Raw genomic sequence first — 11,355 nt, forward strand, 5'->3', positions numbered from 1 at the left:
CTGGGGATTTTAACAAAGCTAATCTGAGAACAAGGCTTCCTAAATTCTATCAGCATATTGAATGCGCGACACGAACTGGTAGCATTCTGGACCACTGCTACTCTAACTTCCACAATGCACACAAAGCCCTCCCTCACCCTCCCTTCTGCAAATCTGACCGCAACTCCATTTTGTTCAGCCTATAGACAGAAACTAAAATAGGAAATACCTGTGCTCAGGTATAGCCAACGCTGATCTGACCAATTGCTTCAATCATGTGGACTGGGATATGTTCCGGGTAGCCTCAGACAACAACATTGACGTATACGCTGACTCTCTGAGCGAGTTTATTAGCATGTGCATCGGTGATGATGTACCCACTGTGACTATTAAAACCTTCCCTAACCAGAAATCGTGGATTGATGGCAGCATTCGAACAAAACTGAAAGCGCGAACCACCACTTTTAATCATGGCAAGGCAACTGGAAACATGACCAAATACAAACCGTGTAGCTATTCCCTCTGCAAGGCAATCAAACAAGCAAAGCGTCAGTATAAGGGTGGCAGGTAGCCTAGTGGTTAGCGCGTTGGACTAGTAACCAAAAGGTTGCAACATTGAATCCCCAAGCTGACAAGGTAAAAAAAAAACTGTCGTTCTGCCGCTGAACAAGGCAGTTAACCCACTGTTCCTAGGCCGTCATTGAAAATAAGTATTTGTTCTTAACTGACTCGCCTAGTAAAATAAATAAAAACAAGAGACAAAGTAGAGTTGCAATTCAACGGCACAAACACGAGACATATGTGGCATGGTCTACAGTCAATCATGGATTACAAAAAGAAAACCCGCCACGGACATCAAAATCTTGCTCCCAGACAAATTAAACAACTTCTTTGCTCGCTTTGAGGACAATACAGTGCCACTGATACGGCCCTCTACCAAAGCCTGTAGGCTTTTCCATCACCGTGGCCAACGTGAGTAAAACTTTTAAACGTGTTAACCCTAGCAAGCCTGCTGACCCAGACGGCATCCCTAGCCGAGTCCTCAGAGCTTGCGCAGACCAACTGGCTGGTGTGTTTACGGACATATTCAATCAATCCTTATCCCAGTCTGATGTGCCCACATGCTTCAAGATGTCCACCATTGTTGCTGTTCCCAAGAAAGCTAAGGTAACTGAACTATATGACTATCGCCCCGTAGCACTCCCTTCTGTTATCATGATGTGCTTTGAGAGACTAGTCAAGGATCATATCACCTCCACCCTAACTGATACCCTTGACCCAGTCCAATTTGCTTACCACCCCAATAGGTCCACAGACGACGCAATCGCCATCACACTGCCCTATCCCATCTGGACAAGAGGAATACCTATGTAAGAAGGCTGTTCATTGACTACAGCTCAGTATTTAACACCATAGTACCCTTCAGACCCTGGGTCTTGACCCCGCCCTGTGCAACTGGGTCCTGGACTTGCTGGCGGGCCGGCCCCAGGTGGTAAGGGTAGGATACAACATCTCCACCCCCCTGATCCTCAACACTGGGGCCCCACAAGGGTGTGTTCTCGGCCCTCTCCTGTTCTCCCATGACTGTGTGGCCATGTCCGCCTCCAACTCAATCATCAAGTTTTCAGACGACACTACAGTGGTAGGCTGGATTACCAACAAGGAGGAGACGGCCTACAGGGAGGAGGTGAGGGCCCTCGGAGTGTGGTGTCAGGAAAATAACCTCTCACTCAATGTCAACAAAACAAAGGATATGATTGTGGACTTCAGGAAACAGCAAAGGGAGCATCCCCCCATCCACATCGACAATACAGGAGTAGAGAAGATGGAAAGTTTTAAGTTCCTAGGCATACACATCACGGCCAAACTGAAATGGTCCACCCACACAGACAGTGTGGTGAAGAAGGCACAACAGCGCCTCTTCAACCTCAGGAGGCTGAAGAAATTCGGCTTGTCACCTAAAACACTCACAAACTTTTATCACCGCCTGGTACGGCAACTGCTCTGCCCACAGCTGCAAGGCTCTCCAGAAGGTAGTGCAGACTGCACAACATATCACCGGGGGCAAACTACCTTCCCTCCCGGACACCTACAGCACCCGATGTCACAGGAAGGCCCAAAAGATCATCAAGGACAACAACCACCCGAGCCACTGCCTGTTCACCCCACTATCATCCTGAAGGCGAGGCCAGTACAGGTGCATCAAAGCTGGGCCCAAGAGACTGCAAAGCAGATTCTATCTCAAGGCCATCAGACTTTTAAACAGCCATCACTAACATAGAGTGGCTTCTGCCAACATACAGACTAAAATCTGGCCATAAATTTAATAAATGGATTTATTAAAGGTATCACTAGTCACTTTAAATAACGCCACTTTAATAATGTCTACATATCCTACATAACTCATCTCATATGTATATACTCTATTCTATACCATCTACTGCATCTTGCCTATGCTGCACGGCCATTGCTCATTCATATATTTTCATGTACATATTCTTATTCATCCCTTTACATTTGTGTGTAAAAGGTAGTTTTGAATTTGTTAGATTACTGCACTGTTGGAACTAGAAGCACAAGCATTTCGCTACACTCGCATTAACATCTGCTAACCATGTGTATGTGACCAATAAAAACATGATTTGATTTGAAATTACACAAATACAATTTTAAAAAGGTACACCTGTTAATTAAAATGCATTCCAGGTCATTAGCTCATGAAGCTGGTTGAGAGAATGCCAAGAGTGTGCAAAGCTGGCATCAAGGCAAAGGGTGGCTACTTTGAAGAATCTCAAATATAAAATATATTTAAATATAAAATATAATATATTTAAATATATTAAATACAGTGCCTTGCGAAAGTATTCGGCCCCCTTGAACTTTGCGACCTTTTGCCACATTTCAGGCTTCAAACATAAAGATATAAAACTGTATTTTTTTGTGAAGAATCAACAAGTGGGACACAATCATGAAGTGGAACGACATTTATTGGATATTTCAAACTTTTTTAACAAATCAAAAACTGAAAAATTGGGCGTGCAAAATTATTCAGCCCCCTTTAGTTAATACTTTGTAGCGCCATCTTTTGCTGCGATTACAGCTGTAAGTCGCTTGGGGTATGTCTCTATCAGTTTTGCACATCGAGAGACTGACATTTTTTCCCATTCCTCCTTGCAAAACAGCTCAAGCTCAGTGAGGTTGGATGGAGAGCATTTGTGAACAGCAGTTTTCAGTTCTTTCCACAGATTCTCGATTGGATTCAGGTCTGGACTTTGACTTGGCCATTCTAACACCTGGATATGTTTATTTTTGAACCATTCCATTGTAGATGTTGCTTTATGTTTTGGATCATTGTCTTGTTGGAAGACAAATCTCCGTCCCAGTCTCAGGTCTTTTGCAGACTCCATCAGGTTTTCTTCCAGAATGGTCCTGTATTTGGCTCCATCCATCTTCCCATCAATTTTAACCATCTTCACTGTCCCTGCTGAAGAAAAGCAGGCCCAAACCATGATGCTGCCACCACCATGTTTGACAGTGGGGATGGTGTGTTCATTGTGATGAGCTGTGTTGCTTTTACGCCAAACATAACGTTTTGCATTGTTGCCAAAAAGTTCAATTTTGGTTTCATCTGACCAGAGCACCTTCTTCCACATGTTTGGTGTGTCTCCCAGGTGGCTTGTGGCAAACTTTAAACAACACTTTTTATGGATATCTTTAAGAAATGGCTTTCTTCTTGCCACTCTTCCATAAAGGCCAGATTTGTGCAATATACAACTGATTGTTGTCCTATGGACAGAGTCTCCCACCTCAGCTGTAGATCTCTGCAGTTCATCCAGAGTGATCATGGGCCTCTTGCTGCATCTCTGATCAGTCTTTTCCTTGTATGAGCTGAAAGTTTAGAGGGACGGCCATGTCTTGGTAGATTTGCAGAGGTCTGATACTCCTTCCATTTCAATATTATCGCTTGCACAGTGCTCCTTGGGATGTTTAAAGCTTGGGAAATCTTTTTGTATCCAAATCCGGCTTTAAACATCTTCACAACAGTATCTCGGACCTGCCTGGTGTGTTCCTTGTTCTTCATGATGCTCTCTGCGCTTTTAACGGACCTCTGAGACTATCACAGTGCAGGTGCATTTATACGGAGACTTGATTACACACAAGTGGATTTTTATCATCATTAGTCATTTAGGTCAACATTGGATCATTCAGAGATCCTCACTGAACTTCTGGAGAGAGTTTGCTGCACTGAAAGTAAAGGGGCTGAATAATTTTGCACGCCCAATTTTTCAGTTTTTGATTTGTTAAAAAAGTTTGAAATATCCAATAAATGTCATTCCACTTCATGATTGTGTCCCACTTGTTGTTGATTCTTCACAAAAAAATACAGTTTTATATTTTTATGTTTGAAGCCTGAAATGTGGCAAAAGGTCACAAAGTTCAAGGGGGCCGAATACTTTCGCAAAGGAACTGTATATTTTTGGTTACTACACGATTCCATATGTGCTATTTCATAGTTATTTAATAGTTTTGATGTCTTCACTATTAGTCTAGATTGTATAAAATAGTAAAAATAAAGAAAAACCCTGGAATGAGTAGGTGTGTTCAAACTTTTGACTGGTGCTGTATAAAGTTGTATTGAAATAAAGGAAAAACAAATCCCAGTATTTACAGCTCCTTGGTTGATGTAGACATGGACTCGTCCCTCCTCTCTCGTGGTGCTGTACATGGGAGCTCCTACCAGTAGATCAGACAGGCCATCTCCATTCAGGTCCACGGCACACACACTGGCACCAAAATACGAGCCCAGCTACAGTATAAGAGAAGCAGGTTTTATGTCTATATAGTCAATCACATCAACCAAATGTATTTTTAAAGCCATTTTTGACATCAGTAGTTGGCACAGAGTGTTTTTGCAGTGAGGAGGTGTGATCTAGTTCTGTGTCAAAATCAAGACATTAAGAAGTGAGACATTAAAGACTGGTTTCCCAGACACAGATTAAACCCGGTCCTAGACTAAAGAGCATGCCCAATGGAGATTGGTCCCGCATTGGTAGAGCAAGGTGCTTACACTGCCAGGGTTCCCACGGGGGACCAGTACGTGGGATAATATATGTACTCACTAATGTAAGTCGCTCTGGATAAGAGCGTCTGCTTAATGACTCCAATGTGACTACTAATTTTCACCTTGCTTCCCTTGACTTCACTGATGATCTTCAGCATGTTTTCTTCAGCTCTGAATAGGTAGGCCTGGAGAAGAGGAGAAACAAGACCTGGTCACATCAGGACCTAAAGCCAACTAAGGATGAGTATACAGGTGGTAAAATGCATACACTACTAAGATTGTATCACAATACCCACATAGACATCACCTGCTTTCTACTGATCAAATATATTTAATCTATCATATTAATACTCCTGTGGGGGATGCATTTGGTAAGGCCATTAAGAACTGGCAACTTGTACATTAAAAAAACATGTAAATAACAATTAATTCATAAAATGTGCACTGAATTGCCACATGACATAATGATTTCCCACTTCCTCTTTCTGCAGATAGATACATTTACATTAGTTTAGCAGACATACCAACTTATACATATAGCAGAAGCAGAGTTAACTACAGCATATGTCAATCTACCACTCATATACAGTTACTTGCCCACATAGTATCTACCTTGATTGAATGTAGTGATTGTGTCACTCTGGAAAAAGAGCTTCTGCTAAATTACTTAAATGTAAATATATTAACAACCAAATACTTTCAGCTAATTCAGAATAAAGGCCTTTAGTGACATCAATCAACAGAGGACCAATCATCAAAAGATCTTACTAATGTAATTGACAGACCAGAGCAGCTAACACATGGTATGTGTCTCCCACATGTCACCCCCATAGCGCTCTGGTCAAAAGTAGTACACTATAGGGAATAGGGTGCCATGGTCTTTTTCAGCAACACAAATGTCATACATTTCACCAGCAGAAGGAGGAATGCCCGATTCATCATATATTTTACATCAGCCTGGATGGTGATTTAAACACAAATACTGCATTGTACTTACCACTTTACTACCCCCGCTTGTCAGTTCATACAAAACGAGCCGATTCATGTGCAAGTGTTGGTACTGTGCTTTCTATCTACAGGCAGGTGACGGAGTGATGGGGGTAAAAGGAAAAACAGGAATTAAATGAACTCTTACTTTACCAGTCTGCCTGTGCTGGGGTGCACCTCCAACGATCTCTGTGGAGTCAGGGTGAAGGAAATGGCCGGCGCCAACCGAGTAGCCTGGCGATGAAATTAAGGATCTTAACGTTAGTACAACACCAGCACAACTTTAATATAACCGACGAATCAGACTACCAAAGTTGCCTGGCAATGGAAATGCATTACAACGTTAAAACTTCTTTGGGATCGGTGTCCCTTCCACGGGACGTATGAGCTAACGTAGGCTAATGCGATTAGCATGAGGTTGTAAGTAACAAGAATATTTCCCAGGACATAGACATATCTGATATTGTCAGAAAGCTTAAATTCTTGTTAATCTCACTGCACTGTCCAATTTACTGTAGCTATTAGAACATTTTTTTGCATTCTATTTTACCAGTTTATTGTGTTATATTCTCCTACATTCCTTTCACATTTCCACAAACTTCAAAGTGTTTCCTTTCAAATGGTACCAAGAATATGCATATCCTTGCTTCAGGGCTTGAGCTACAGGCAGTTAGATTTGGGTATGTCATTTTAGGCAAAAATTGAATGGGCTTATCCTTTTATTAATACAATGTCCGTACAATGTTAGTAAAACCTTAATACAACCTTGGTACAACCTTAGTACAACCAACAACACAGGTAGAACCAGATGGTACTGGTTGAGATAAGCGCAACAGGCCACACTGTGACTGGCTTGATGAGAGAGAACAACATTCCTTTGATAAGAGCTTCAAAAAAGGGTTTACATTACATGACAGGTCTTTTCCATGCATAAAAGTATGTTAGAAAAATGTGATTTTTGCTGGCACTAGTTCGGTTAAAAACATTGATATGGATCCCCTTGACAGAGAGACAACATCAATATTTGCAGTAACTACAATTGAGCACATACTGAGCAATAGCGTGTGTGTGTGTGTGTATGTATGTGTATGTATGTGTGTGTGTGTGTGTGTGTGTGTGTGTGTGTGTGTGTGTGTGTGTGTGTGCTTATGTGTGTGTGTATGCACCTGACAATCAGCTTCCTGTTCACACACACAGAGTGTTCTCTCAACACACAGACACAGAAAAAGCATGCTTCTTCTTCAAATTCCATTACGTTACACTTCACTAACTCACAGCCTCTGCGGAAAAACAAATGAGACGTGTGACAACAAGACAAGTCCTTCTGATTGTCTCTAACCATGTTATTATTAATGTACCTAATGTGCCATATGTTGTATTACATATATGTACCCAGATAACTGCCATAGAGTACAGTGCTGTCGTCATCCACATAGGCAGACAGGACCATACTGGAGATGTTGTAGACCAGAACAGACCCAGTCCAGTACGATGTCCCAGGGGCTCCCATTATTATCAAGTCCTGAAGAAAAACAACACAAAACATACATTATAGAATGGCAGTTTTTGATGTATGTTTGGGATTTACTGTATGTTTGGGATTTTCTGTACGTGCTTGTAAGTTTGTGACTTGTATTTCCAGCACAGGCTGTATTACCAGCACAGGCTGTATTACCAGCACAGGCTGTATTACCAGCACAGGCTGTATTTCCAGCACATGCTGTATTACCAGCACAGGCTGTATTACCAGCACAGGCTGTATTACCAGCACATGCTGTATTACCAGCACAGGCTGTATTACCAGCACAGGCTGTATTACCAGCACAGGCTGTATTACCAGCACAGGCTTCACATAAACTATGGGTCTAAAAAGAATATCTAGATGAATTAATACCTCATTCAGAAAGTTGGATATTCCTGCTTGGCATGACCCGTAGTCTTCACCAAACTTCCGTTGATGATCTGGAAAGAGACACGTCATTTAATTCAACCTCTCAGTGCAGATGAATTACAGGAGTGGCCTTGGTCATGATGAAAAATAAAAACATGCAGACTGCATACTCCCAATCATCTGAGAAGAAGCAATGTTTCAGCACCATGGGGTTATCTAGACAAGTCTCACAACAAGAAAAAGGTTGTTTTACAGATACTAAACAGAAAGACGTTGTACCTTTATAGCATGGGATAAGTGGTTGAGACTGTTTGAGATCAGCTTCGTATCTGTAGCAGACACCATGAGGCAGCTTGTTCTGGTTGTCTTTCCTGGAATAGAACACGTTCTTCCAACGATGCCCACATGCCTGTGGAACGAGAAGCAGCACAGATGTTTTGGATGAAATGCAACTGTTTGAGCAACAATGTAATAATCTACACACAAAAAATGTAAACTCGATGGTTCTTCTAACGAGGGACATAATGCAAGCCCTGTCCAGCAGCTACACTACATGACTGAAAGTATGTGGACACCTGCTCGTCGATCATATCATTCCAAAATCAAGGGCATTAATATGGAGTCCCCCCCCCCCCTTGGTGGTGCTATTATAGCCTCCTAGGAAGGCTTTCCACTAGATGTTGGAACATTGCTGGACTTGCTTCCATTCAGCCACAAGCACATTAGTGAGGTTGGGCACTGCACTGATGTTGGGCAAACAATTTCTGAATGGACCTCCCTTTGTGCACAGGGGCATTGTCATGCTAAAACAGGAAAGGGCCTTCCCCAAACTGTTGCCACAAAGTTGGAATCACAGAATCATCTAGGATGTCATTGTATGCTGTAGCGTTAAGATTTCCCTTCACTGGAACTAATAGACCTAGCCGAACCATGAAAAACAGCCCCAGACCATTATTCACAATTGCCACTATGCATTCGGGCAGGTAGTGTTCTTCTGACATCCACCAAACCCAGATTCATCTGTTGGACTGCCAGATGGTGAAGCGCGATTCATCACTCCAGAGAGCGTGTTTCCACTGCTCCAGAGTCCAATGATGGCGAGCTTTACACCACTCCAGCCGACGCTTGGCATTGCGCATGGTGATCTTTGGCTTCCGTGTGGCTGCCTGGCCATGGAAACCCATTTCATGAAGCTCCCGACGAACAGTTATTGTGCTGACGTTGCTTCCAGAGGCAGTTCTTCAGTAAGGCCATTCTCCTGCCAGTGTTTGTCTATGGAGATTGCATGGCTGTGTGAACTATTTTTTTATAAAACTGTCAGCAACGGATGTGGCTGAAATAGCAGAATCGACTCATTTGAAGGGTGTCCACATACTTATTAATATGTATAGTGTAGTTTCCAAAATAACGTTAACCACCAATAGACTATAGGGCTAAACAAAACATGTACATGTTGTGGGTCTTCTAACTAGTGACATAGGTCTGATAGGGTTGCAAATGATGCTAGCCTTATTTCTTATTTCAACTAAATTCACCAGATGTTGCCTATCTCATCATTTGATTTAGGTCTCAGAATGGGCACAAAGACTGTATATGACTGTACTGTTACATACCAATACATGGCCATCACTGGACTATAGAGAATGGGTTGTACCCCTAATGGGACTAATTGACATACCAATACATGGCCATCACTGTAATGAAAATTGTGATAGCTGCTGCTGTAAATGGGGCTTTATAAATCAATCTGATTGAGTGAGTGACTTAACATACCAATACATGGCCATCACTAGGCTGTCTAGACAGGCTGACTCCGAGCCACTGGTTGTCACTTTCAGAGAAGCAAGTCTTCCCACAACTGTCCACACCTGTAGTACACACACACACCACATGTAGAGAAAGTGAGAGAGAGAACAAGAGCAAGATATGAGAAGTTGCCATAACCAGTATTATTGCCTTATAAACGTATTATGTTTTCTTATAATCCAATGTCAGTGAACAAATACCCCAAACCACCTTGGTCAGATAAACAGAACCACTTAATTTTTATCATGGAGGTCCCACATTCTTTCTTTGTAAAGTTGAGTGGATATGCAATACATCAATAATACAAACCCGTTAATATTTGCTGACATTCTCTATTGCCTGAGAAGTTGCACTTATAAATTGCTCCTGGTTTTATAAGGGTTGGATCGAATGTTGAATTCGCAACTGGAGCTCCGACTATTAACCTATAACAGATAATTATGGAAATCATCATCAGCCAACCATTCACTAACGTTATAGTTTTACACACATCAATATCCCAACTGTGTGATTTAAAAAAATATATATATATACATTTCACACTCAAAAAGTTGTCAAACGGCAACTGGACAGCCTAAATGGGCAGTTACTACTGGTCAAAGTTCATTGTGTTCATTGACTCCCTAATTAAAATGTATCACACAGTTTCAATTTGAAGAACCCCTAAAGGATCCCCCAGGAAACCTTTATTCTTAGAGTATAATACATGTGTGTAGCCTATTCGGTTAGTGTTTTATGACAAAAGTTTTAAAAAATAAGCCTACAAAATGTTGTAATCGCTTACCATGTGTGTTGCTTGTTCTTATGTAACAACACAGAATATCCAAATAAAGATCCATTTGGGCCACTGAAACTAACCGGATGGTCTACATCCAAATTGTAACAGTCAGTGAGACTACAGCACCAAGCGAGAAGAAAGGTCCAACAGCAATAAAGATTCACCGGCTTCTTTCGCTCCATTTAAAAAAACAATAAAACACAAACTTTTCCAACACGAAGAGACTTCAATTGATGGCAGAGGGAAACAAAAGAAAGGTCAAACTTTTCGATGATTAAAAGTCAGGATAACAGCGAAAAGTTGTACATAACGATAACAACTTTAGCACGGCAGTTGAATAGAGACTGAACACTCAACTCTTGTAGCGAGCTGCCTGAGTCCGTAGGTCTGCTGTGCTCATGGCTAAATTCCGTCACGTGGAAGTTCTCAGCTTTGAACCTCTGGTGGGCGGCGGGCACATGCTGCTCCCCAAACTCACAGCGCTGAACCCTCCTACCTACACATCAGTCAAACTAAGAGAAAGATGTGTTCCCTGGAATTAACAGTACAGTGAAACGTTTCAGAAAGGCTTGAATCAAATCCACACTTTACAGTTAACTGCCAAAATAAAGGAAACAGCAATATAAAGTGACGTTGGACCACCTGAGCCACTAGATCAGCTTCAATGAACCTTGGCATACATTCTACAAATGTCTGGAACTCCATTTGGGGATGCAACACAATTCTTCCACAAGAAATTCCATAATTTGGGATTTTGTTGATGGTGATGGAAAACTCTGTCTCAGGCACTGCTCCAGAATCTCCCACATGTGTTCAATTTGGTGGAGACCTGGTTACTAACTGACTGATGCA

General features: G+C 41.9%; 1 protein-coding gene across 1 annotated transcript in view; it reads right to left on the reverse strand.

Moving 5' to 3' along the window:
• The window catches only part of itga4 (integrin alpha 4), a 41,839-nt gene extending 30,922 nt beyond the window's left edge, over positions 1 to 10,917 (reverse strand). The window contains exons 1-9 of the mRNA XM_042306492.1: positions 10,510 to 10,917; positions 10,035 to 10,150; positions 9,693 to 9,787; positions 8,199 to 8,328; positions 7,923 to 7,990; positions 7,421 to 7,550; positions 6,177 to 6,262; positions 5,164 to 5,226; positions 4,649 to 4,786 (exon numbers count right to left, since the gene is read on the reverse strand). Of these exons, the coding sequence (XP_042162426.1) occupies positions 4,649 to 4,786; positions 5,164 to 5,226; positions 6,177 to 6,262; positions 7,421 to 7,550; positions 7,923 to 7,990; positions 8,199 to 8,328; positions 9,693 to 9,787; positions 10,035 to 10,150; positions 10,510 to 10,685 (1,002 nt within the window). The 5' untranslated portion in view covers positions 10,686 to 10,917. The remainder of the gene's footprint in view (positions 1 to 4,648; positions 4,787 to 5,163; positions 5,227 to 6,176; positions 6,263 to 7,420; positions 7,551 to 7,922; positions 7,991 to 8,198; positions 8,329 to 9,692; positions 9,788 to 10,034; positions 10,151 to 10,509) is intronic.
• Positions 10,918 to 11,355: the final 438 nt, after the last annotated feature.

This window comes from Oncorhynchus tshawytscha, linkage group LG26 (genome assembly GCF_018296145.1).
Source record: "Oncorhynchus tshawytscha isolate Ot180627B linkage group LG26, Otsh_v2.0, whole genome shotgun sequence".
NCBI classification, from domain to species: Eukaryota; Metazoa; Chordata; class Actinopteri; order Salmoniformes; family Salmonidae; genus Oncorhynchus; species Oncorhynchus tshawytscha.